This window comes from Colletotrichum destructivum, chromosome 2 (genome assembly GCF_034447905.1).
Source record: "Colletotrichum destructivum chromosome 2, complete sequence".
Taxonomy (NCBI): Eukaryota; Fungi; Ascomycota; class Sordariomycetes; order Glomerellales; family Glomerellaceae; genus Colletotrichum; species Colletotrichum destructivum.
Genome location: NC_085897.1, coordinates 2941636 through 2967001, shown reverse-complemented (window position 1 = coordinate 2967001; position 25366 = coordinate 2941636). Strand labels below are relative to the sequence as shown.

Here is a 25366-nt window from a genome sequence, read left to right as displayed (position 1 = left end):
TCATACCAAGTGCTGGAACACTCATAATCAAAAAATGGCACCCATGGCAAGACCACAGGCAATCTTCCACAAGTCTTCAGGATCCAAAGTGTAAGTCTCGGCTCCCATCGGAAAACCCAATCACCGGGCAAAGGGCCTAACACTTCTTCATCTAGATCATCACACGACAATGACGACCTGGCTCGCGTGTTTGTCGGCCGCGGCGAGAAGATGAAGGAGTTCCGGATCAACAAGCAGAAGCTCAGCAACGCCGCCCCCTTCTTCGAAGACCAACTGGATGCCACGCCAGCCGGCATCGTCAAGGTGTCTTCCAACCAGACGCCAGTGCCGGTTTGGTTGCCTCAGCAAACATCGACCATACGCCTCCCAAACGAGTCCGCCTCCATGTTCGAGCTCTTCGTCGTATGGCTCCACCAGCCCGACGGCTTCCGCCGCCACCTAGACGAGATGATCACCCTCGTCAGCGACGTGCCGGGCGTCCCCTGCCAGCGTCTGCACTGGGCTCTCGTCCGGCTTCACGTCTTCGCCGCCAGGCTCGACCTGCACCACCTGCAGGACCTGGCCATTGACGCACTGCAAGACATCTACCTCCGTTGCGACTGGGACGTCACCCCCCGATTCGTCCAGTTCGTGTATGGTCAGTGTGACGCTGAGGCGTCGATGCGGCTCCGGAGGTGGACGGTGGCCATGGTCTCTTGGTCGGTCGCGGGAGGGTCCTCGTCCATCAGGGAGGACGGCGGGCTCGAGAGGTTCCAGGACATGTTTGAGCGGTTCCCCGAGTTCGCGACCGAGTACACGTCGCACCTGCGCAAGATGAAGTCGAGCAAGCTGGACACGCGCATCAAGAACCCGCAGCTGCGGATCCCGGCGAATAAGCTGCGCAACGAGGAGAGGCAGTTTGGGTTCCGGCAGTGTTCGTTCCATAGCCATCGCGCGGCCGTCGGCGAGCGCCGGTGTCCCCATACGACGGCCAGTAGGGAGCTGGACAACTTCCTCCTGGTGCCGCTGGTCATGGAGATCGCGCCTGAGCCGAGTCGCAGCCGTTCCCGTTCCCATCGAGAGATGCCACAGCACCTGCGGCAGAAGAGGATGGCGCACGCGGCGCGGGCTTATTGAAGGAGTGTGCGGCGTCGGCATCGAATACCAGTGGGACGGACGAATATCCGTCCACCTGGCTCGGCCATTCCAACGGCAACAACACCAAACACAAATCCCGAAAAGATGGCCAAATCCTACATGTTCATATCTTCACTCGTCCCTCTCTTTCCATGTGTCTCAGAGGTCTTCCGACTCGGGTCTCCTGGGGGCCGGGCACCCGGTGGCCAAGAAGACGCCAAAGCCGTCCTTGGGCTTGGAGGCCTGGCGGAAGGCGACGCGGCTGCGGCCGCGGTCGGTCAGCTCAAAAACGAAGCTGCCGCTGCCGTCGCACGGGCCGAGGTCGATGGACTGGGTACCTGGGCGGACGTGGAGGGTGGTGAGGAGGTTCTGCTTCCGGCGGACGGTGTCGTCGGCCTCGTGGGACGGGACGCGGAAGACGCGCATGGCGGTGACGCCCTCGCGCTGGATCAGCTCCCAGCTCTCGGAGTCCTCGGGCATGGAGAAGAGGAGCCTGCACTCGGTGGGCTCCTGGCCCTGGACGCCGCCAAAGGTGACGAGCTGCGCGACCCTGTTGGCTTTATTTCCTATGCCACGTCTGAGTATCTTTGTCTCCTTTGTTTGGGGAGAAGGAAGAAGAGGGGAAGCATTGGGGCCGGGGGCTTTCCAGTTTCTTACCGGAGGCGTCAATGTCCTGGTTGACGTAGAAGAAGGCGGACGGGTCCTCCTGCTCAAAGGGTTGATCTTGCAAGAGCCAAGTCAGGGACGCCGGCGCGTCGACGAGGGCGCAGTCGGCCGTCGAGAGGTGTTGCCGTTCGGCGGAGGAAGAGGCGGGCGAGGCTCGACCGAGGGCGGATCCGGTGATGGACAAGACGTGGGCGAGGACGACGCTTAGACGAGCCATTTCTTCTTTTCTGAGGGTTTATGGGCGTGATTATGTAGTTCAATTATGCTAGAGGAATGGGCTTCTGGGTCTGCCTGGCAGTCTCTTTCCAATTAAACACTAGATGATGTTTGCTGGGATATGCTCGATTCGGTTCTATTACTTTCAGTGACGTTGACCGGGCTGCCCTTTTTTTTTTCTCTTTCGGAATCGGTGAATTGGAGGTGTTTGGTTTGGGGAGGGTGGGAGCTTGGTGTTTGGTCTGGACGTCGACGACGGACGGTCGGTCCAATAGGATATGAGATTATGGACGGTAGGGACGTTTAGTGTCGGGCATATTATATGGGGAAACACAATGGGGAGGGGACGTTTGTCCAAGATGTTGGAGGAAATGCACGAGAGACAGAGAGAGAGAGAGAGAGAGAGAGCGGGAAGAGGGGGATCAGAAACAGCAAAGGGGACGAAACGAAACGAAGCGGGTGGTGGTGGTGGTGGTGCGGTCTGACACGATATTATACCTTGAGGAGGGGAAGGGGGGGGGGGGGGGGGGGGGGGGCGATCAGCTTGGGCTGGACGGATGCGTGCCGCCCGACCGCCCACCGGGTTGTTTAAGTAGAGTGTCTAAGTGGTTGTGTAGTGTGTGTGTGGTACGAGACGAGACCGAAGTACATCGTAGAGCGTTTTGTGCAAGCTTGGGCTTTTTTCCCTTCTCCCTCTCTCTCCTCTTGTTACGTTGGGGAAAGCTTGGTATGGCGACGGCGGGCGGTGGATGTGGAGGAGGTGGCATGTGTGTGTGTGTGTGTGTGACCTGTGACCGGTGACCTGTGACACCCGGATGTCACCGCTTTGGCATTGGCTTTGGCTCTAGTTCTAAATTCCTTTTATTTTATTCCAGGTATTTTAGGCTGCTATCTTGTTGCTGCTGCTGCCGCTTGGGGGGCTTGAACTCCGGGGAACCTCGTTCGGCGTTCCCCCCTCACCCTCACCCCCCCTAGCCCTTTTTTAATTTTTTTTTAGGTCGAAGTTCCGCGCGCGTGCAAATCCATTTCGGGAAGGGAAAGGGAGGGGGGAATCGACAATGAGATGGAATTTGAATTGAAAATTGAAGAAGGAAAGGAAAGAAGAAAAAAAAACACCTGACCCATATCTCCTCCCCCCAAAGACCGGAAGCGGCGTCGGTCGCCAAGGAAAGGGAAACCGGGGCCGCGGAGCGTTCAGGCAAGGCAGCAGCGGATGGTCGGTCGGTCGGCTTTGCCTCGTGGAGTCGTGGGTGTTTCCTCTTTGGGATAAGGTTCTTGGTCGCGAGGGGCGTCTGGTCTTTGGTCTTTGGCCCAGGTTTCCCGTTGTGGTTTTTTTTCTCTTTTTCTTGTCTAGGGGGTTTCCATTATTCTCGTCTGTCTGGTCTGGCTTCAAATCTGATACTTTTGTCTGAGACAAAACATACTTAATAAAATAAAAAAGTCTTAAGAGTGGCCATGAAACCCCCCCCCCCGAGATGGCCATCGTTAGCTTCCACTGACTGACACATTTGGCCGCCTTGGGACGAAAAAGTGGTGATTCGGGCCCAAGCTCTCAACTCAGCCTTGGGGCACTTCTACCCCCCGTCAGTTGGTGGGCGGGGGGGGAACATCTAATTAAAATAATAATAATAACAGGGTGCTAAACTAGGGGATGGCAGCTAGTTTTGGGTCGATATCGTCATGATGGATGGCCCTTTTGCTCCTTCCTCCTCGGAGACTGAGAGGAGAGGGAGGGGTGGTGGTGGTGACTGACGTCTGTCTGTGTCTGTCAGTCTGTCTGGCAAGTCTGTTTGCGGAAGGGTCTTGTCTCATTGGCGTCGTCCAAGATCTTGTCGTCTTGGCCTTGTCTTGCCATTTATTCCAATAATCGCTCCCCTTGCCTCGAGGAGAAACGCACGCGGTTCATGTTTCCCTTTCCCCTCCCGCCAGCACAAGACGGCCATGGCATCCGTTCTCTGACTGCTTTGCCAACCCGACGCCGGCCGGCCCCCCCGGGTATCGCGGCGCAACTTTGATAGAAGCCCACCTACCTCACCCCTTACTCAGCTGGATCCGTCCACCTGGCACCAAGCACCAAGCACCAAGCACCACGGACTCCAAGGGGAAATGAGATCCTCAGTCGCCCTATGGGGCTAGTCGATAAATACGAGCGTAGCGCGCATGTAGATCGTTCTCGCTATAGTACGGATATAAGTAGTACCTTTTTTTTTTTTCTTTACGCGGGACCGCTCGGATTATCTAAAATAAGCCTTGGAGAGGGGGGACCTTATTTCATTTTCGTATCCTCTCCCGGGGGGCGGCCTGTGGGGGAGACAGAGAGAAAGGAACCCCGTCTGTCTGTCCCGTTGGTTGGCCTCCGGAGAATTGTCACGATGCCACGAACGAGACAGAGACAGAGACAGAGCACGATACAAATGCCTTGGACCGGTCCGCCGCAAAGGGGGTTCGATCACCTAGACATTGTCTCACCAGCCCAAGCGACCAACACTGGGGGAGCGTCTGCTGCTACTGCTGCTACTGCTGCTACTGCAAGGGCGACGAACGACAAGCCGAGGCGACGAATTCGCGTGGTCCCCAACATCAACGCGTTCCTTTTGCTTCCTCCCTGGTCCGCACCAGAGCCGGGCGTAGGTTCGTCTGGCGTGCCTCCTCCGGACCCCGGGGAGGGAGCGGCGCAGCCTGTGTGTACTGCCACGTCCCGTCCGCGCGGGTCCTTTGGGGGTTTGGAGAGGATGCGCCGACGGACGGAGACAAGGAACAGGTGCCAGGACTTTTTTTTACGGTGACGTATATGTCGCGGCGGCAGCAGCAGCAGCAGGACCTCCTCCACGTGTTCCCGCGCCTGCAGATCTCGACCTCCATCGCGGCTCAAGCAGGGAGAGGAGAGTCCGGTGGGGGGGAAGGTAAGAGGCCTCTCAGTCTCATTCCCACGGCGATCCACGACTGGGGGCATAGAATACAGTAAGCATAAAGAAATAAGAGGGAGAGAGGTCGATTGACCAAAAGAGCGTCCCCCCCCCCCTTGTGAAACGAACTGTCCAATCAGACAACTCCTCCCGCAAAGCCCATCCCGTACGCTTACCAGAACGACACGCGATAATTTGCACATTTCGCAAGCCAAGGATCGAGTCCGTCGCCCGGTAGCGTTGAAGGACCCGCGTTTCGTTTTGTCGCTTTTTTTGTTGGCGGCCGGTCTGCCTGCCGGCCTCGAAGCTTAAAACCCATACGCCCGACGCCATTCCCGTTCGAGATGCTCGTTGATTACCCAAGTACAATCCCCCCGCCCAGTAGCCGTTCCAGGGGGGACGTACGACGCGTGGTCGAAACGATGTCGGATCGCTCGGGTTCCGTTCCCTCTTCGCGTCCTCTAGTCCAACGAGGTTGACGCGTCTGTAGGAGAGAGACGCGCCCCGGGGACTCGGGGACTACGGATACATGTCTATAAAACCCTTCCCCCTCCGAAGCGAGAGCGAACAGACGCTAGAACAGAAAGGGCGTATCCTACGAGGCGGACTGGCGAAGCGAAGCTTTTACTTTTAGAGACGAAGGGGAGAAACCCTCAAGAAAAGACAGGAAGAGAGAAGAAAGTCGCCGGAGATCCGGTTCGCTTCGTCGCATTCCCCCTCCCCCTCCCCCCCCTCGGGGTCGAGCTGGGTTGCGGTCGGGTTCCCTCCGATACGTAACTCCGTCGCCCCCGGCGTTCAAAACCCGCTGATCGCGCAGTCTCGGCCGAGTTGGAACCTGTGGCATCCGATACTTACTTAGGGGGAGGACGGGGGGAAGAGCAATGACAGACATGCTGATGTCCGTTGCGTTCCCCCCCTTCCCATTACCCATCACGTATCTCAGGAGTCTCCAAGGCGAAATGAGGGAGCATTCCTCGCGGAGGACGAACTCCCCTCCCCCAAAGCACTGAATTCCCTAGTCAAACCATCAAACCCCCCATCAACGTCCGTCAGCATTCCTCACGGACCCATCAGGGCCATCCATCACCCTCACAGCCCTTGCAACACTCGGACTTCCAGGGCCCTTCCCCCACGCTCACCTTCCATGAGGCACTCACTCGCTCGAAGTGTCCGCGTCTTACCGCGTCCGGTCCGCCACTCGCCCTCGCCCGGGCGTCGGCTGGATAGCCCGTCCCCGGAGCGCCGCTCTCCTTCCCCTTGCGGCCTCCTCCGAGGCATTTCCGTAAGATTTGAGCATCCAGAAGGGATGTGGTTTTTTATGCAGACAGCACGGTATGGTACAGACTTGGAGCAGGTAACGCATACAATTTGGAGGCCGCTGATACAGATGAGCGATGTCTTGTGTTCACTCCTTCTCTGCGGAGAGAGCCCTTAGGAATCCGGGAGGCTGGGAGATGGGACAAACACACACACACACACAGCTCACTCTCCCTTCCAGTCTCGGCATGCACCTCAGCCGCCTCCGCGCGCCCGATGCGGCGTCCCTCGCATCGTCCCGCGCCTTGGCTCGCAATGATAGGTCCAACCTCCTCTCCTCCTCCTCAGAAAAGGGCTCTCTCGCACCACGCGGTGCTCGCGCATCCAACGCGTCAACCGCCCAGAAGAGGGGGGGGGGACATGCGTCGAGACGACACGGCGGTGAGAGCGCCGGTGTCTCTACCGATCTGACGTCAAAAGTACGTTTTCACGGAGGAGCAGTTGGGCCGAAACGAAACGAACGAATGAAGGCACGCAGGATTCCCCAAAGATCATTATCCATTTCGTCTCAAAACGATTGTCCTGTCTTCTTCTGATTCACTCGTGGCCATGTTCTTCACACTCTCTTCTCACTCTTCTGATTCCATTTCAAATCACCTCTCTTCATGGATCTCTTTCTCTCTCTCTCTCTCTTACTCTCTCGCGCGCGCTCAACGTCCCGGAACCCCAAACAAGGCCCGGTCGCCGATAGATACATAAAATGTCCGACGTCCTCGTCGGAATGTCGTTTCGTCATGCCCATCGTCATAGTTCTCGTAACCAGAAGCCAGGCTGCCAAAGGGCCGACAGCCACGGATGGACAAAAAGATAACATAGGGAATGATGTCCAGAATCGCACACTATCTCAAGCAAAGTGGCCATTAGTCCTCCAAGCCGGGAGGGAGGTCTCCGTCTCCAATCCCCCTCAATATGTGAAGCAAAATGTGTTCGGAAGAAGTGAAGCAAGGAAAAAAGGGCGTCGATGGTGTAGGTGGCCAGTGTCGGGGGCCGTCATCAAAACGTGCTGTCGTCTATGTACCGGTCGAAGGGCATGTCCTTGCAGAAGTCTGCCCACATGGGTATCGGGCAGATGGTTTGCATGAACTCATAAGTCGTGAGACAATGGCGGGCGTAGCAGCATGTACAAAGGAAAGGGTAGGGGGGGAAGGGGAAGTGTTCACTAAAAGGGCGATTCGGATCGGCGACGGCTGGGGTCACGCCGTCTAAAGTCCCTAAGACGCTCGTCGATGTAGGCAAGTCTATCAGACAGATTGCGAGGAGGCGCCGAGCCGCCGTCACCGGGTTGCTGTATTGTTGCAAAGGGACGGATCGTGCCACGGTCAAACGCCTCTGGCTGCGTGAACCGGTTGGGGAACGAAAAGCTGGTGTTGGATCCGGGAAATGGCGATCCTAGCCTTGGAGGTGGTGCATTGGGCGGAGCCAAAAAAGGGTCGGATGTGTCCAGCAGCTGAGGTCGGGATGAGGGTATCTGCATCGGGGCCGTAAAGAGCCCAGCAAGATTCGTTCGAGGCACGAAGAGGTCGTCACGCGAGTGGTTGGCTGTCGAGCTGAATTCGACGACGTCTGGCTGGAGTGGCGTCTTGCGCAGACCCTCGGCGGGCATGGGCTCGGTCCACAGATCGGAGACAAGACTGGGCCGCTTTGTCTTTCGTGGCTCATGCGACAACTGCCTGGGTCTTCCAATCCGCTTCTGCGTGTTGGACCGGCTTCGCGTCAGACGCGCCGGGGATTGGAGGGTGCGTCTGTGGCCGAGGCTCTGGTTTTGTCTTTGAGGCGCCCAGGACACAGCAGCAGCCAACGCGCCAGTCGAGCTGGGCCCGTAGCTCTTGGCCATGAACGGCGACCCGAGCCGGGGGCGTTCGTTGCCCAGGGGAACGTCCAGCTTGCCGAAATCGACAGGGAGCAGTGGGAACGGCTCCGTAATGGGCTCCTGAGCAAGCTCGGGATCCGTCTTTGTGAGTTGCGCCAGAGGACCGTGTGGCTGCATGACTTCTGACGTGCTGAGAGTTAGCGACATGGACATGTCGTGCGCCGCAAATACCGAGGGGGACCGGGCCGGGGTGGATCTGCGGTTCCAGAACCGCGCCGCCGTCCTGCCGTAGGGTGTCGGGCTGTTGGCGAGGAATTGGGTCGTCCGGGCCGACGATGAAGCGGCTTTCAGTTTGCAAAGCTCCCTCAGATGACCACGGGTGGCCGCGCAAGTGTGCGGCCACTGGAGAAAGGTGCAAGTCTCGACGGTCGGCGTGTTGCTTCCACTCTTGGGGTTCAACGACTTTCTTCCACCCTTGGGGCCCCTCCAGCTCCTCTTCGCCTCCCTGGCAACCCGAAGACACACGCCTTGGGGAGGGACACAGCTTTTCCCGGTGCGGAACGGCGTGACCTTGGGGTCCTGGAGATAGGTGAGGTAGGTAGTCCACAGGTGGTCGCTCATAGCCTTCGTCCACGGGGCCTTTCTCCTCTTGGATTTGGGCTTGGCTGGAGGGTGGGTAGGCTCGTCAAAGCCGTCAAAGAACGACTGCTTGAAGTGGTCCGACGCGTCAGTCTCGGGGCTGATGCACTGCAGGTCCTCGGACGTGAGCGAGAAGCGACTGAAGAGGGATGCGCTGGTTTGGGTGGAGCGTGCGGTGGATGGCCGACTGGATTCGAATTCCGGGGTAGACTCGCCGCTGCTGAAGGCCGAGTCGATGGACCAATTTGGGTATCGTCTGGGGGAGAGCGACGGGGCGACGCCGGGTGCCGGCGTCTTGGGTGGAGAAAAACGTCTGTCGCGGAATTTTTGTAACGCCAGTCCATCAAGGTCCTTGAGGTTGTGAATGACCGGATATGTCATGCTGGAAAACTGCGCGTTTGCGCCAGATGACACAGGCTCCTCGATGCTGGGTATTGGCACGTCGGCTGCAGCGACAGACGCGAGGAACTGCGACGTCGGGGCAGTCAGGTTGGATGCGACGCGCCTTTTCAGTCTCAAGCGAGGGCGCGGGGGGGAAGGCGGCTGCAACTCCTCGTCCGTGGCAAATGGCTCCGGTGTTTTGGGGTTCTGCTGGTCCGGGTCATGGAAACGGAAGCCTTTTGGCAGCGTCGCCGCTCCGGAATGTTGCGGGTTCATCGTGGCCGACAACAGGTACAGAGTGGCGTCTTTGGAATGTGATCGTCTCTCGTAAAGAATGCGAATGGCAACGGAGCTCCGCGCTTTGGTGGCCGGGTGATGGGTAACGGCTCGAGAACAAAGGCGACGTGGTCCTTTCACTCGTCTGTTGTGGCGGAAATAAGAGACAAGCGGGAACTCGACCGTCCAAATGTCTGGGATGGTAGCGCGTGGGAAGGCCTCCAAGCCTCAACGGCTCCAAGGGAAGCTAATGCCGATCCCGAAAGGTGCGCGCGCGCGGGGGAGGGTACAGAAGTGTACGGCGCGAGTCGTCTAATATGCAAAGTTTTGGACTGATCGAATGCGACTGAGGCAATTGCGCTGGTTGGTATGGTGCGCTAGATTCAACACAAATCAGGTATGCGACGGCCTCGCCTGGATTCGAGGGACGTTGAATTTGCAAAGGCTCTTCCGTGAAAGCCAGAGTCGAATAAAACACAGAAAAAAGTAAAACGGTGTAGCCGTCTTCGTCGCGGTCGTGGTCGTCGTTTCGTTTCAAGGGTCGTAGATGGGTTCGTGGATGTCGGGGGGGAAGGTTCGTTGGCGCAATGTGCGTGTGTGTGTGTGTGTGTGTGTGGTGTGTATGTTTATGTGTAGAACCAAGGAAATGGGTCGTCGCGACGAGCCGGAAGCCGGATTCACAAGACAACAACAACAACAACAAAGGCGTCGTCGTCTATACTGGCGGTAGAAAGCTCGTGGGCTTATCGGGGGAAATCGCGGCGCAACCCCCGCCACCGGAGGACGGTTGATGTTTGCGAAAAAGGAACGACTGTGGTTGAAGGCGAAGAGGTGGGAGGAGGAAGATCGGGGAGGATTGGGTTGAGGCGGACCGGTGTGGTATGTATGGCAAGGTCCAGCGACGATGGACGGTGGGCGGGGTGGAGAAGAGAGAGAGAAAGAGAAGAGCGGGTGGCGCGAACCTTGCTTGGAGAGCCGGGAACAGGGCGGGACGCAGGATACGAATGGGAGACGACCTGTGCCTGCGCCTGAGCCTGTGCTCGTGCCTGAGGGTTGCAGTGGAAAGGGTCGACAGGCCGTTGGACGCCGAAAGTACCTCGCCAGAGTTGGGGTGAACCGACAAACCGTGCAGTCGTTGCAGCGGTGGGAGGAGAATGTACATACAGTACGTACTTCGGCAGAGATAGAGAGGCAGAGAAAGCGTGGAGTGGTAGGAGTACAGTACGTAGCAGCGACCGGGGGGGGGGGGGGGGGGCCGTTGTTGGACACAGTACTTTGTACAGCGGACAGCCAGCAGACGGCGGTCGAGCGACGCTAGAATCCCCCACTAAGACTAAACCCAAGGGAACCTAGTTAGGCCGTCCAAGGCGTGAGTGACAGTGGAGCAGGTGTGACTGACGGGGCACGCCAGTAGCGGCTCGAGACAAGTCCAGAAGCCTCAAGGGCCGCCAGCGCATGTAGCGGAGTGGAGCGGCCGGGTGTGCGACGTCTTGTTTTTGCAACGAAGACCCTGAAGAAGCGATGTGCGGTGAGGTGCGTGGTGTGGGAAGCGCCCTGGAGGGTCGACTGATCGTCCGTTGTCGACCACTGAGACTGGAGTCCGGCTGAAGTCGTGGGTGGCTCTTCCAAGAGTCCAAGACCCGCCTTCACTCTTCTTCACCAAGAGGTTCCAGAAAGGTCGGTCGGTCCTCCTTCGAGGCAGCTGGTCAGCGACGTGGGATGGATGGATGGATGGATGGATGGATGAATGAATGAATGACAGGATGGACGGACGGACGATGGTGGGTGGTGTTTGCAGCAGGCAAGCACATGCACTCCGAACGCACTGTGCCGTGCGGTATGGTTGGTATAGCTAAGGTAGCCAGTCGACGGACACGACAGGTGTGCATGTGCAGCGGATCATGAAGCAGCGAACGACGAGGGTCCGGACGAGCGACGAGGGGAAAGAGTGGAAGCACAGCAAAGCAAAACAGAGGCTTCGACCTCCCGTTGGTCGGTCCGCCCGTTCGCCAGGTGCAAGGCAAGGTACGACGCGCGTGAAGTCTGGGAAGCGCGCAGAAGTAGGGGTTGGGTTGGTCGAGGCAAAGCACCGGAAGCAGGCCTTTGCAGGTCTGATGACGGAGCTATCAACAACTCCCACGCCAGCACTGGTCCTCTTTGGTCTTCGGGCTATGCAGCAGTTGTAACAGATGTCGCAGGAAACAAGCTAGGGGCGTAGGTGGCCAGTGGGAGTCAATCGCAGACTGGCCGATCCAGCGGACGAGACGACAAGACAATGAAGCAGTCTGGGACCGACAATGACAGCAAGCTGGGGAGGAGGAGAAGGAGGAGGAGTAGTCCAGACAGCCAGGTCGGTTGGATTGTGGGACGGTGACACAAGCAAACAGACGGACGATACAGATACGGAGTACTGCGTTCAAGTGGATGTGCGTGCAGCTTCGTGCTCTGTTTTCCCAAGATAGGGCGCGTTTGCCCTGCGGTGATTGTTGTTGTTGCGGGTGCCGTGGTTCGCGCTTGGTCGTTTGGAGACCGGGGCCCAGGAAACGAGAGAGGCTGGTTTCTGCGTCTGCAGCCAACAGGCTTATTCGGCTTATTCGTGCGCCGGGGCGTTGGTCCCCTTGGGACGAACAGAGTCTCGGTGCGCACTGGCTGAGCGGCTTAACAAACCACAAGCCACAAAACGGACGATCGGGACGAGTAGCGAGCGGGTTGTGGTTGAAGATGAAGTTCAATATTGCCGAACGATTGCAAATAGGCGAGACACCGTTTCAAAGGAGTGTGAAGAAATGGTTAACTCAGAGTGGCATCGATGGCGGAGAACCCGAGAAGCGGATGAGGACGGGCAGGTTGACTTTGATGTACGGCGGGATTAGTGAGAGAGCGATTTTGTTGGGATGCCGCCACAGCTGAATGAACGGTCAAGTCGAGACGGGGAGCGAGAGAAAAGGAGATAGCAGCCAGGTGAAGTGTTGGCAGCGGCCCGGTGAAAGTCAAGGTGAGAGAGTGCGTGCGACAAGCGGGCGGCGACTCATTGGCATCACAAAAGTGGGCGGTGACGTTTGTCGATTATCCAAAAGGGGGGGCGCCCCGGCGTGGAGAGGCAGGAGGGGTGGGTGATCCGTGGGAGAGAGATACCTACCTCCTGTTAGAGAGAGAGAGGGAGAGAGAGAGAGAGAGAGAAAAGAGATGTGGAAAATTTTGACACCCAATATCCACAGGTGTGAAGTGGGAAAAGACGCGTTGCGGACGCGACAGAAACGCGTCGTGGCACGCGTGTTTAAGTGGGTCATCCGATCGTCTGGCTGTTTTCCGCCATGTTTGATTGGGCAAACCAGGCCACAACGTTCGTTGGTGGTAGGGTGTGTGCTCTGTACCTCTGTACCTACCTACAGTACCCACTGTAGTTGTATCTAGTTATAGGGCCACCACATGTTGGCCGACCTGGATTCGAAAAGCACACCCCCGAACTGAACTGAACTTGGACGAACGCTGCCAGCTGGGGACGGGCGTCACTTACATTGAATCCAGGAGACGTACCCTTAATACCTCTATAGTACCTCTCAATGTCCCGTACGAACTCAAGAGTCTGGACCACACGCATCAAGATGCGATGCCAGGATCGAGGGGGCCCGGGGCGGCTGTGCGCAGACAAGCGGGGGGGGGGGGGGACATGAACAGAACATGGCTGCATTTTGCAGCTCCCTGCAGATTTCTCACAGCCCACGGCCGCCATCTTCATCCAACCGGCACCAACTGAGGACTAAATCTTGGGGCAAGAGAGGTCTGGTCTAGGTAGTGTACCTAAGTATCGGTGATTCGGCTCTTGTTCTTGTAGCTGCCATGCTTCAACACTCAGCCCAAGCTCAAGGCCAAGACAGACTGCACAACTAACTCCCTGCACACAATTCCTGCTCGCTCACTCGATACCTACCTTACCTATACCTGTACATGGAGACAAGCCCGGCAGTCCTAGACTACCGATCTGACACCAGGCCCATCTCCCATCCCCCGTCTTACAAACGCCCTGGAAGCGCAGGTCCCCCGCTGGGAATGGGCAACAAACTCCTCGGCCATGTCAGTGTTAAATACGAACCTCGCAACTCCCACGGCCTAGCGTTGCGTCGCGTCGTTGCATCGCTGTACTTACTCAATCCCCTGTCATCTCTGCCTGCAATCAGGTCGCTGCACCTCGGATCAATCGACGCGCAACATGGTGTTTTGACCAGCTTCCGTATGCATGCCTATTTTGGCCTGCGGGTGAACGAGGCCTTGTCACCGTCAACCTCATCAAGTGTGGCTTGCCAGCTGCAAGCATGGCTCTCTTGGGTGCACCGTCTGTCGTTGAACCTCTGTCCGCCTTGGGCAAGGGGATCGGCAGGTCTACTGTACTGCAACGCTGTTCGGGTTCTCCTCCTACTGACAGTACTACTCCTCCTGCGCTTGGGAATGCCGGCACTCGATGACGGGATACCCCCGGCTCGGTTCTCGTCCGTTCTTCAAGGTCGTCCACACGCTTCCGATGCCATCGGCAATCTCAGCGGCCCGAGCTCTATCATCCATGATCCAACTCTTGTTCGACATGGCACGTTCCAGACTAAGCTGGCTCGCTCGCTCGCTCCCGTCCAAACGATCACACCGTCCGAGTCAACCGAAACGTCCTTCCCGGAGCGGAACTCTTGACGGCGGGCTCACTGCGACACCAAGGCCTGCCTGGGGGGACCATGGGACGATCAGCGACGGCCAATCAGACCGCGCATGCGCTCTCTAGGTCTAGGTAGTCTAAGCTCTAATTATGTAGCCTGCGTGGTGCCGCTCGCTTGTCCGCTGCGAGATCCGAGCAGCACGTACCCGAATGTCTTCTACGGCGGCACGTTGCATCATCCCTGGACCACGTCGACGTTGTCTTCTCCTCCTCCTCAGTTCAAAGTCGGCGGATATGTTGAACGATGCCATCAGACAGTATCCAGCGGTGAGCTTGATTACCATCGCACGACGGCCGGTTCCGTGGCTTACTCAAACTTCTGGTCACCTGCCATCCGAGATAACTTCTCGATCGACATGATGATGAGACACAAGTACAATCGAGTCGTCGGGGAGCCATGTGGTATCCCGGAACCAGAGCGTGTGTCCTCGAGATGTCTCGACATCTCGCATCACCAAGCGAGCAAAGCAGAAAGCCACAGCAGCGAATTGGCCGTGGAGTCCATATCGTACTCGCGTTGGACCGGCAATCTCGACTGTTGCAGTGCGTGCCCTCAAGCCGTGTAGAATTGTGTTCCCGAAGGCCCTGGGAGTATGACACTCGGGAATGGAAGAGCCACGACCTCACCGAAACGAACGATGACGACCTTGTCCAGACCCAGAAGCTGCTGCTGAAGAAGGTCAAAGAAGATGGCTGCGAGACTAGCAGACCACCAGGCGCGCTATCGCCAATCCCATCCCTTCCATAGATGTCGATCCACGCCATGCCATTCCAAGAACGACTGAGAAACGCCACATTTTTTGGCTCGCTCAGCCAGGGCGTGAAGCTTCTCATTCCACTTGTCCGCCCTCGGGACCTGGCGGTCTCTGTTTTTCCTTAGTCTGCCTACTTTTGAAATCTTTTTGAGAGTCATCCATCGACTGAACGCTTCTCCCACGTTCTCCCGTCACAGCAGCAGTACGGACTGCATCGCCAAACCCATCATGATCACTTCCACATCCATGTCCCAGCTCGTCAAGTTTGCGGGCCCCTTCATCCTGATCCTCTGGTCCATTTGGTACTTGGGCATCTCCCGCCAGCATGTCCAGACCCTCACCCGCCCGTTCCGCAACCAGAGGGAGCTCTTCATCAAGGACTTCCTCGAGCACGAGATCGACGGCCGCTTCGACGGCGCCGCCATCGAGTCCCTATGTGCCAGCAAGAAATGGACCCCAGGCTTGATAATGAGCTGTGACGCCGTTCCAGGGGGCATTGGCGACGTGCGAAACGCCCATCTACATTGCCTTCGCTTTGCGATTGAGGCGGGAGGTAAGAGGAAGCGGCGGCTCTCCCGCCGTTATCACCACTGCTTTTCTTTCCCGGGGGGGGGGGGTCTATCTTCTTTTCTCGTCTTTTCCAATCCCTCTCTAACAGGCAAAACCAGCTGCGTTAATATTGCCCGAAATCATCCCTCGCTCCGAAGACGACATCAAATCCATCAACGGGCGGCCCAGCGTACATCTCGACTACTACTTCGACATGGACCATCTGCGCGACGTGCTCACGACGTACTGCCCGCAGATGAAGGTGTACGAGTCCATGGACGACCTCTACAACGTGCCGGAGGCCGTTAGTGGTCTCCAGTTCAGCATCGGCGACACCAACGACAAGTGGCTCTACGGCAACGTCATGGCCGAGCCGGAAAACTGGCACCAGCAGTTCCACAAATTCCTCGACGAGAAGGTGCCCGTCAAGGAGAGGACGAACCCGTTCCGCGTCCACCTGCAGCGCACGCAGTGGATGTGGCCGACGGCCAAGGACACGGCGCCCGTGGCGTCGTCGTTCGGCCGCATGCTCCGCATCCGACCGGACGCCCGGCGGCTCGCGGCGTCGGCGCTCTTCACGCTCGGGTCCCGCTTCCGGCTCAACCTCGACCCGCGCACGCGGTACCACCCGGCGAGCTTCGTCGGCGTGCACCTGCGCACCGAGGAGAACGTCGACGACAAGTACCCGGACTACACGACGCAGGCGGCCAACTACTTCCACTGCCTGTCCGAGTCCCAGTCGCACATCGCCTTCCTCGCCACGGGCGCCACTCAGGACAACATCACGGCCTTTGTCGACCGCGCCGCCGACTTTAACGTCACGGTCGTGACGAAGCTGGACATCCTGGACGTCGAGGAGAAGGCCACGCTCGGGAAGCTGTCGTGGGACCAGCAGGGGCTCGTCGACTACGAGATCATGCTGCGCGCGGGCCTGGTGGCGGGTGTGAGCGCGAGCGGCTTCGCGTGGAACCTGGCCCTGAGGCGGTCGTACGCGTTCGGGGAGGGGCCGCGCAAGTCGCCCTCGTCGACCGCCGAGACGATCGCGTGGAAGGACGACTACACGATCCTGTACGGGAAGCACGATAACGCATTCGGCATGAAGTCGACGATATGGCCATGATCTAACTGGGGTGGGGACATGGTTTGGAGGGGTGTGGTGGGGGAAGGCCAATGACGCAACCATAGAGGGAAGGATTTGGGTGCCAAACACTGTGGCTAAGGTGATTACATTGATTTTTGATGGGCGTTCGGGTCGCGTATTGTCGGCATGTAGCAAATATGATATATCACGTCGACTTGTCCGTCGCATGTCAGAAGTCGCCTCCGGAGTTCTCCTGTGCACATACCCGGCCAACCCCCCCCCCCGTTTCGATGTTTGTCTGACTGTTGTAAGTCGCCCTCGGAGGCCAAGCGGGCGGGCATTAACCCCCTCACGTTCTGACGGCGGGACTCTTTCGTGCTTCTCCTGATGGTTCGGCGCATTCCGTTCACCGGCGAGACGACGGCCCGTTATCGAAACCAGACGCCCCCCCCCCCCTATTGGCCGCCCTGTCGCCGTCGACTCGTAGGGCCATGTCTGTGTAACCGTGAGCGGCGGCAGAGCTGCTTATGCCATACTGCAGAAGACGCATCAGCGGGGGGCGCGCCTGTTGGTGGGCTCTCTGGCTCTCTGCCACTCTGGCTCTGCCCCTCATTTGACTTGACTGACCCGATGGAGCCTAGCCGTCAGTGACAAACAGACAGACAGACATGTAAGGCCGCGGCCGTAGCTGACCCGCAGGAGGGAGATGCGCCCAACTGCAGCAGGAGGTGAGGTGCATCTTGTGTCACCCCAGGCGCCCCGTCACGCGACTACGCGAGCCCCTCCCTTTCGGTGCTGAGCGGCTCTGGGCGGGCATCTCTTGGTGTGTGTGTGTGTGTGTGCATGTAAGTGTGTGAGCGTGTTTTGGGAGTATTGTGATGGACGGGGGGGGGGGTATTAATGTTAGCAAGGCATGGTGACATCTGGGGCAGATGTAGGATAGACGATATTTAATATGCGGTACGGAGAGGTTGTGAGGAATGAGAGACGAGTGAGTGAGTAATAAGTGAGAGCCGAGGTGGTGACATGAGATGAGATATGAGCGGGAGCGGGGGCAGAGGAAGCTGTGCCTGCTAACTAGTAGGGTCCAGGGCCTCGCGGAAGCCACAGACCATTGCATGCGGGCTTTTTTATCCCCCTTCTCGTCTTTCCCGTACCTAGGTATCAATACCTAGGTAGGAGGAGGAGACACGAATTGCTTCTGCTTCGGGGCTGCCTGCGCGCCCGCTCCCCCCCCCCTTGCGTAGCTCATCGTCATGTGGATGTGTATGTCTCCTCTCTCACCTGTAGGTGTATATATCGTTCAGTCGACTGGCAGGAAATGGCTGTGGGTTTGCGCCACGGCCATACTGAGTCCAGGCTTCCATTACCGATGAATCCAATAATCCACACCTCTCTCATTCACGCTCACTCACACGCTCACTCACACGCTCACTCTTACTCTTACTCTCACTCTCACACTCACACGTAATACGTCCCGGTTCCGTAGGTTCCCCTCACTTACAACAACCAAATCTTCTGTCAGCCGGTCTCCGTCTGCTGGTCTCTTCATTTCTTCATCTCTTCGCCTCTTTACCTCTCTTCTCTTCTGCCTCGCGCATACAACGGCACACACAACAGCCGCATACACACACACGCCCGCGCACCGGAAACAAGCGCATCCTTCGGGGGCAGAGAATCCGGGAAGAAGAAAAGAGAGGAGACATACACATGTCGGCTGCCGTCTAAACCCCCCGTTGGAAATCCCTTCTGCACACACCACGACTGCTTTGAGCACGAAATACCACCCCTCTCAATCCCCCTCTAATCTAATCTAGCCGAACCGAACGCTACCTACCTACGGATTCAACCCTCTCGACAGCGCTGCCATGGCCTCGAGCTCTGACATCATAACGCTTGACAACTTTGAGCAGCTGCTGCCAAGATGGGACCCCGCAGGTCCCAATCACCTATATGCGCTCGTTGATATGGGCAGGTCAGTCGACTCGGGTGTTTTTTCTTTCTTTCTTTCGCATTGAGAATTGCTTTTTTCCCCTCCCTTCATCCCCCCCGTCTCCCGCTTCGAGATCGTCTCCGGGGTATCATGTCCTGGGCACGATGCGAGGAAACCGGGTAAGACGGCTTACCGCCGCAAGACTGACTTGACAACCTCAACCCTCAGCAACGGCATCCGCTTCTCCATCTCGGACCTCACCCCGCCACAGACCCGGCTGCTCCGGCCCATCTACCGCGAGCGCGCCGGCATCTCCCTCTTCGACGCCCTCAATACCAACCCTTCCTCCGATGATGATGCCGCCGCCGCCGCCGCTGCCACCAAACCCATGACTTTCCCCGCCGAGACCATCGCCCAGGTCGCCCGCACCCTCGCCCGCTTCCGCCGCATCGCCGTCTCGTACGGCGTCCCGCCCGCCCACTTCTCCGTCCTCGCCACCGAGGCCATGCGCCGCGCCGCCAACGCCCGCGAGATGCTAGCCGCCATCCGTGCCGCCGCCGACATTGGCGTCCACGTCCTGGCCCCCGAGGTCGAGACCCTGTTCGGCGCCGTCATGGGCTCGCGCTCCGCCTTTGTCGACATCTCGCGTGGCGGCCTCTTCCTTGACCTCGGTGGCGGCTCCGTTCAGATGACCTGGGTCGACACGCGCCTGCCCGACTACGAGATTGCCGCCGCCCTGGCCGGCGAGAGCATGCCTTTTGGCGCCGCGCGCCTGATCCGCGTCCTCGAGGGGCAGCCCGAGGAAGTGCGCGCCCAGGAGAGGCAGAAGCTCAACGCGAGCATGCAGGGCGCCTTTGCGAAGCTGTGCGACAGGTTCCCCGCGCTCGCGCAGGCCAAGGCGGAACACGCGGCCGCGGCAACCAACGGGACCGACACCGGGACCAGCACCGGCCCCGTTGCCGGCGGCATCGACGCCTACCTCTGCGGCGGCGGGTTCCGGGGCTACGGCTGCATGCTGCAACACAACGACCCGATCCAGCCGTACCCGCTTCCCTCGGTGGGCACCTACACGGTGACGGGCGACTTTTTCAAGCAGACGGACAAGATGCGGCGCGTGCACCGCGAGCACGAGGGCAAGATCTACGGCATGTCGAAGCGGCGGCGGCAGCAGTTCCCGGCCATCATCGAGGTCGTCGAGGCCTTCATCCGCGCCGTGCCGCACCTGCGCACCGTCACCTTCTGCGGCGGCTCCAACCGCGACGGCGCCCTGCTGATGAAACTGCCCAAGAGCGTGCGCGAGAGCAACCCGCTCGAGGCGCTCGCCGGGTTCCCCATCCAGGGCCACCACGAGGACGCCGGCGGCAGCGGCGGCGGCGGCGGCGGGAGGGGCGACATGGCCGTGATCGCCCGCGCCGTGCTGAGGACGCTTTACGGCGCAGTGCCCGTCAACGTCGACATCTCGCGGACGCCGACCGTCTTCTCGCTGGGCCTGGGCCCGCTGTTCGCGCGGCAGGTCTGGATCCACCAGGGCGAGGACGACGACGCCAACGCGTCGTACGCGCTGCACGAGGCCGTCACGCGGGACCCCAGCGCTCCGGGGCTGACGCACCTCGCGCGCGCGGTGCTGGGGCTAACGACGTGCGCGCGGTGGGGGTCGAACCTCGGGCCGATCGACGCCCAGCTGTACGGGAACCTGAAGGGGCTCGTCGCCGAGGCAAAGCCCGAGAGCATCTTCTGGGCCGAGTACCTCGGCGCCGTGGCGGCCGTCATGGTCGACCTGGTGCCGGCGTGGCCCGAGACAGTCGAGGAGCTAGAGTCGACGCTGAGGTACGTTGAAAAGGATGTGGTTGGTCGCGGTCGACACTTGATTCGGGATATGCTGACGAGGACGACGACGTCGACGACAACAGGTTCGAGGCCACGCAGACCGTGGACCCGGAGAAGAAGAGGGCGAGCATCGAGCTGACGGTCCACGTGGCCGCCGCCGCCGCCGTGGGCATCGACCCGGAGGACGTCAAGGGCCGGCTCTCCAACGTCGGGAAGAAGCGCAAGGACGGGACGCGGCCGGACAAGAAGGTCACGGTCCGGCTTCTGGAAATGAAGCAGTAGCCTTTCATTTTACGACCGCGGACGGTCTCGTGGACTATATACCCCTCTCCATCCTCCTCCTCCTCCTCCTTAATTCAAAACTGTGCTCTCTGCTGCCTCCTGGGATGTAGCTCTCGATACGGTGTCTGCTTCCTGAGCCTATTTTGGTTTTTTTTTCTAAACGGGCCCTTTAAGATGCACTGAAGCGACGAGGGTCTTGCTGCAAGTGAGATGCTGGGACAGAAACTAGCGTCTCGGCCTCTGACAATATAGGGGGTGAGCCTCTGGGGCGTTGCTGGGGCTTTGGACGCCATCCATTTCCGAGATCGAACCGTGTCCTGGCCGGTCCCGCGTCCACTGCTGTCACATCGAGGAGAGCGCGGCCGAGACTGATGGTGGATGGAGAGGGGAGGTCTTCCTTCCCTGCATCAGCCTCTTCCAGGTTATGGGCAGAGGATGGCGCGGGATGTTGTGAATACAGGACGCCAGCGACCCCGTCTTCTTGCGAGCTCCCGGAGACGGTAGCAAGGCAATCTCGGTAGAAATCGTAGTAAAACGGATTAGACGGATCACTTTTAAGAGGCCAGTAGCGGAGAATGACGCGTACCAAACAACGCAAACCCGCACTGGACATGTCACCGCAGGCAGTCTGGCAGAGGGAGGACATGGTGTTACCTCCTGGACCTCGTTGCAAAAGCGGCCACCTCGGTATGCTTGGAGATGTTTTGCGTATCCAGGGAAACAACCCCAGTGGAGAGGCCCAAGACATATTCAAGGAGGGGGTTTTCTCGAACCATTCGATTGCGTTGTTCTGGAGAGGGGATTGACACACTGCTCCTGCGGTCAGTCTGACCTTTCCCGCTGTTTCCGAACCCTTGATTCGGCTGGGCCTCCTCTTCGTCAGCATCGCCAGGCTGTATGGCATTGGGGTCGGCCTCAAGAGTCATTGGCTCGTCGACGGATTGAAGGGAAAGCGGCTGCCATCACGGTATCGACGGTGGAGGAGCAGGCAGCCAGATATCGGCTTCTTATAAAGAGGAGGAGGAGGACAATACGGTGGATATATTGACTTTTGTGCTGCGATGGGGCAAACCATATGGGCGTGTTAGTCGGTCTATGAGAGTACTAACGAGAAAGAAAACCCACACATGGCCACATCAGTCCAATAAATTGATCTGTCGGCGGGCCATCCAAGTTTATGCGCTTTTACACTCCCGTTCCGCAACGTGTTTGGAGACGTACACTGAGTTCGGAAGCACACCGTCAAGTATCAGGTTCGAGATAGACGAGTTCGACAAACCGAGTGTGATCCTGCACGCGCTTGACTACTTCCATGGCGGCATGACGACTTTCAACAACTGCGTTGCCTTCTGTTGGGTTCACAGCGAGGTCATGAGAGTCGCGAGAAAAGTCACCGACCGGTTCGATTCAGCACGAATTGACCGCGTTCTTCGCTGCCATTCTACGTTGCTGGCTGAGAAAAGACCGCAATGTCGCGATGCTTGTGAACAAAACTTTGACGTGCATGATTCTTGCCCGAATGACCGTCCGTAGCACGACCATGAAGCCTCGGCACAGGCATCGTGCGGCAACATCGTGCGGCAAGATAGATGCCTAGCAAATCCGTTTTCTCTCACTCGGCACCACCTTTGCTTCCAGGTTATCAGGAAAGGAAGCTGGTAGATATCTGGCTGGCTGCATAGACTCGACGTTGAAAGTGGTGGGCGAAAGCAAGCCACCGCAACCGTAAATGGAAGGCCATGAATGGAAAGTTGCTATCGCGCGCATGGAACAGTCCGCCAATCAGACGGGGCATGCTCGGAGCTGGGAACGAACCAGGGTCAAATAGTCGATTAACAACCGATTCACTGCAACCCGGTTTGCAGGCAACCGGCTGCTATTCCCCAACGCAGCGTGTCTTGAGTCTCTGTAATGCGACTCGGGTTGCATTCGCCATTACTCGAAGGAACGAATTCACACAGGCGAGTGGGTGGACGACGGTGACGGGCGCATGCGGCTTGAAACTTGACACGACGAAAGGGGAGAGCGTGTAAGGAGGTTAAGAACAGCGGCCCTGAAGAGAAAAGAAGCGGACGAAGAAACCCTTAGGGCGTTTGTGCCGATGTCCAGGACCTGAAGGCGCCCTTGCCAGCCCCGCTCGCAGAAAGTTAGACCAGCAAGCGGCAAGCGCTCAGTGGCTGGTTCCGGGGTGTTGCAGCCCACCGCGTGCGGATACGTATCTTTAACCGTAACCCGTGGGCACCCTTTTTAGGCTTTCCTCCTTGGGGGTCCTACAGGTACAGCAGGGCGGCATGTTGAGCTCCTCAGTCACCAGTGAGACTGCAAAGTCCCCGCTGGACGGCCGGTACTTCGGCCCCCAGAGAGTACATCGGCGGGGGCGGGCAGCTACGGCAAAGATCCATGTACCGAGCAGAGGTGCAGGTACATCCCAGCGACCTACCCGTTCTGGGTGTTCTGTCTAAAAGGTGGATACCTCGGGACCTCTGAGCATCAGTGTAGTGTGTACAGTCAGTCCACTGTCCATCATGGGAGGCTCGAAAGGACACATTGTACCAAATCTGAGGTCATCCAGGCAATTCAGGCCAGCTTGCCCTCCTTTCTCCATCCTCGCTCGGTCTCGTTTCCTCCCCCTCCCCCTTCGACACTACAAAGTTGCAAACCCCTTCTTTTTTTTTTACCCCCCTTCGAAAACACCAACCCTCGATAGCTCACGGCTTGCTTGCCCTTCCCAAAACACCCTCACTCCAAGAGCAAGCGAACACGCCGACCAACGGGCCACTTTGCCAATCTCTTATTTCCTCTTATTTTTCCCAATCCTTCCGTCGCAAACTTCACGACTAAACCTACCTTCACCGAAACGTCAAGGTCAAGGCTAGCCCTCGGATCTCCTCAGCTTTCCAATTCACCCTCTTTAGTTTTTCTCCCCACGATTCTGGACAAAACCCATTGTCTTCTCTCCGCCAAACAATCCCGTCAATCTCGGCGACGACTCTTTTCTCTGAAAAAATAGACAAGCCTACCGCCACCGCTGCCACTACCTGCCACTACCGCCAGAGCGAACAGCCGGCCTGTCTGTACCTTCTTGTGTGCAACAGCCACGTCAACCGACCTACCTAGCTAGCTACCTTTACGACCCACCTCCGTCGATCCTTCTCTCCTCCCCGCGATGGCTCAGCAGAGAGGTCCTTCCTACGGCCTGGGCGCCGGTGGTCCCGCGTCTTTCGGCGGCCCGAGTGCGGACAACTCCGAGTCCAGCCCTCTGGACATGATCCGTCAACAGACGAGCAAGATTGAGGACCTCTTGGACTCCGTGAGCGAGCCAATCAAGCCGTGAGTTGGACCCTCTAGAGCTCCTTACCGGGGAGCCGCGCCATAAACTCGTGATCGCGTGCGTGGACCGCCGTGTGCTGATGGAGGCTCTCTCGCCAGTTATCTGCCCGCCATTGGCCGCTTCCTGATCGTCGTCACCTTCCTCGAGGATGCCCTCAGAATCGTCACCCAATGGAGCGACCAGCTCCTCTACCTCCACGACTACCGCCACAGTACGTTTAGGAGCATAGAACCCGTCGACGTGGTGGTCGAGTGTTAAGTTAACCCTCTGCAGTTCCCAACGGTATCACGCACCTTTTCCTCATCGTCAACGTCCTCGCCATGCTCGCCTGCTCCACGCTCGTCATCATCCGCAAGTACTCCGACTATGCCGTTGCCGGCCTCATGGCCGTCGTCACCACCCAGGCTCTGGGGTACGGCTTGATTTTCGACCTCAACTTCTTCCTGCGCAACCTGTCCGTCATTGGCGGTCTCTTGATGGTGCTTTCCGACTCGTGGGTCCGCAAGACCAAGGCATTCGCCGGCCTACCTCAGCTTGACGAGAAGGACCGCAAGATGTACTTCCAGCTTGCCGGCCGCGTCCTGCTCATCTTCCTCTTTGTCGGCTTCGTCTTCAGCGGCTCGTGGTCCGTCTGGCGCATCATCACCTCCATCATCGGCTTCGTCGCCTGCGTCATGGTCGTCGTCGGCTTCAAGGCCAAGTTCAGCGCCACCCTGCTCGTCCTCATCCTCAGCATCTTCAACATTCTCGTCAACAACTTCTGGACCGTAAGTCTCCGTGCCGTTAACAGCCGATTCGCATCGCACAATTACTAACAAACCCGCAGCTCCACGAGCACCACCCCCACAAGGACTTCGCCAAGTACGATTTCTTCCAGATCCTCTCCATCGTCGGCGGTCTCCTCCTGCTCGTCAACGCCGGCCCCGGCCAGTTTTCCATCGACGAGAAGAAGAAGGTCTACTAAACAGCGGAAGAACGAAAACAGCCAGAGGCCCGGCCTCGGAAATGGCAGGGACACCTTGGAGAGAAAGGAGAGAAAGGAGAGAGGAGGGGAAGACCATCGATATTATAGGGTCAGTTTCTTGGCATTACAAACGGCATTCAAAAAAAGTTGCAAACTTTGTCTCGCTCTGCGGTTTGCGTCTGGGTGGGGTTACGAGAGTCACATTGAAGCATATATGATGGGTAGACGCAGAAGGGGGGTTCTATAGCAGGAACGGGCAAGTTTAAGCTGCGCGTTAGGAATGGAGAAAGATATATTCAAGTTCACACACGATTTCTGGACCTTTTGGGGCGCCGTTGTCTCGGCGGCTTAACGTGCGTGTGTGTGTGTGGTTGTCGAGAGGGGGAGAAGTCTGCGGACCCCTAGCTGGTGTTCGCCAAGCTGCGGCACTAAGGCGGAAGGCGGTTTGGGACTGGCCCTCCTTCTCGGCGACCTGCATCCCAGGTGGTTCTTCCCGGTCCCTATGGGGGGAGGGAGGGGGGAAGCGTGGCTGTTGATTAGGCCGCTCGTCATTGGCGGGATCTGTGTGGATCGTACGCACGCCCGTCGAATGCGGCACTGTCCCTCCTTGCTTTC

General features: G+C 58.3%; 8 protein-coding genes across 8 annotated transcripts; 5 read left to right on the top strand and 3 right to left on the bottom strand.

The window, feature by feature from the left end:
• Window positions 1–34: 34 nt before the first annotated feature.
• Window positions 35–2511, top strand: CDEST_03133 (uncharacterized protein; the record flags this gene model as incomplete). Its single annotated transcript, XM_062919292.1, has 2 exons — window positions 35–90; window positions 156–2511. 2 exons carry the CDS (start codon window positions 35–37, stop codon window positions 1114–1116), a joined length of 1017 nt encoding a protein of 338 aa, XP_062775343.1. The 3' UTR covers window positions 1117–2511.
• CDEST_03132 (uncharacterized protein) lies at window positions 1276–2511 on the bottom strand (the record flags this gene model as incomplete). Its single annotated transcript, XM_062919291.1, has 2 exons — window positions 1774–2511; window positions 1276–1682 (listed from the first exon to the last, which is right to left on the bottom strand). The coding sequence occupies exons 1-2, from the start codon at window positions 1997–1999 to the stop codon at window positions 1276–1278; spliced, it is 633 nt and encodes a 210-aa protein (XP_062775342.1). The 5' UTR covers window positions 2000–2511.
• Window positions 2512–5494: 2983 nt separating this feature from the next.
• Window positions 5495–6982, top strand: CDEST_03131 (uncharacterized protein). Its single transcript, XM_062919290.1, has one exon. It carries the CDS (start codon window positions 6299–6301, stop codon window positions 6755–6757), a length of 459 nt encoding a protein of 152 aa, XP_062775341.1. The 5' UTR covers window positions 5495–6298; the 3' UTR covers window positions 6758–6982.
• Window position 6983: 1 nt separating this feature from the next.
• CDEST_03130 (uncharacterized protein) lies at window positions 6984–9461 on the bottom strand. The gene has a single exon (XM_062919289.1). It carries the CDS (start codon window positions 9325–9327, stop codon window positions 7381–7383), a length of 1947 nt encoding a protein of 648 aa, XP_062775340.1. The 5' UTR covers window positions 9328–9461; the 3' UTR covers window positions 6984–7380.
• A 1-nt stretch (window position 9462) lies between these two features.
• Window positions 9463–12617, bottom strand: CDEST_03129 (uncharacterized protein; the record flags this gene model as incomplete). The annotated part of the gene is made up of 5 exons (XM_062919288.1): window positions 9463–10343; window positions 10727–10881; window positions 11202–11533; window positions 12467–12469; window positions 12531–12617. The coding sequence occupies 5 exons, from the start codon at window positions 12615–12617 to the stop codon at window positions 9862–9864; spliced, it is 1059 nt and encodes a 352-aa protein (XP_062775339.1). The 3' UTR covers window positions 9463–9861.
• A 1507-nt stretch (window positions 12618–14124) lies between these two features.
• Window positions 14125–16453, top strand: CDEST_03128 (Putative GDP-fucose protein O-fucosyltransferase; the record flags this gene model as incomplete). Its single annotated transcript, XM_062919287.1, has 2 exons — window positions 14125–15337; window positions 15453–16453. The coding sequence occupies exons 1-2, from the start codon at window positions 15013–15015 to the stop codon at window positions 16451–16453; spliced, it is 1326 nt and encodes a 441-aa protein (XP_062775338.1). The 5' UTR covers window positions 14125–15012.
• A 1253-nt stretch (window positions 16454–17706) lies between these two features.
• CDEST_03127 (Putative ppx/GppA phosphatase, ATPase, nucleotide binding domain-containing protein) lies at window positions 17707–21650 on the top strand. Its single transcript, XM_062919286.1, has 3 exons — window positions 17707–18389; window positions 18576–20174; window positions 20258–21650. The coding sequence occupies exons 1-3, from the start codon at window positions 18283–18285 to the stop codon at window positions 20454–20456; spliced, it is 1905 nt and encodes a 634-aa protein (XP_062775337.1). The 5' UTR covers window positions 17707–18282; the 3' UTR covers window positions 20457–21650.
• Window positions 21651–23014: 1364 nt separating this feature from the next.
• CDEST_03126 (uncharacterized protein) lies at window positions 23015–25138 on the top strand. Its single transcript, XM_062919285.1, has 4 exons — window positions 23015–23786; window positions 23886–23998; window positions 24061–24554; window positions 24614–25138. The coding sequence occupies exons 1-4, from the start codon at window positions 23623–23625 to the stop codon at window positions 24749–24751; spliced, it is 909 nt and encodes a 302-aa protein (XP_062775336.1). The 5' UTR covers window positions 23015–23622; the 3' UTR covers window positions 24752–25138.
• The last annotated feature ends 228 nt before the right edge of the window (window positions 25139–25366 follow it).

What these genes read in the sequence shown, in the direction of transcription:
- CDEST_03131 (XM_062919290.1), top strand. Translation starts at nt 6,299, where the DNA reads ATGTCTTGTGTTCACTCCTTCTCTGCGGAGAGAGCCCTTAGGAATCCG.
- CDEST_03130 (XM_062919289.1), bottom strand. Translation starts at nt 9,327, where the DNA reads ATGAACCCGCAACATTCCGGAGCGGCGACGCTGCCAAAAGGCTTCCGT.
- CDEST_03127 (XM_062919286.1), top strand. Translation starts at nt 18,283, where the DNA reads ATGGCCTCGAGCTCTGACATCATAACGCTTGACAACTTTGAGCAGCTG. An exon ending in GCGCTCGTTGATATGGGCAG is followed by an intron (nt 18,390 to 18,575) that starts GTCAGTCGACTC and finishes CTCAACCCTCAG; the next exon opens with CAACGGCATCCGCTTCTCCA. An exon ending in GAGCTAGAGTCGACGCTGAG is followed by an intron (nt 20,175 to 20,257) that starts GTACGTTGAAAA and finishes CGACGACAACAG; the next exon opens with GTTCGAGGCCACGCAGACCG.
- CDEST_03126 (XM_062919285.1), top strand. Translation starts at nt 23,623, where the DNA reads ATGGCTCAGCAGAGAGGTCCTTCCTACGGCCTGGGCGCCGGTGGTCCC. An exon ending in GTGAGCGAGCCAATCAAGCC is followed by an intron (nt 23,787 to 23,885) that starts GTGAGTTGGACC and finishes CTCTCTCGCCAG; the next exon opens with TTATCTGCCCGCCATTGGCC. An exon ending in TCGTCAACAACTTCTGGACC is followed by an intron (nt 24,555 to 24,613) that starts GTAAGTCTCCGT and finishes ACAAACCCGCAG; the next exon opens with CTCCACGAGCACCACCCCCA.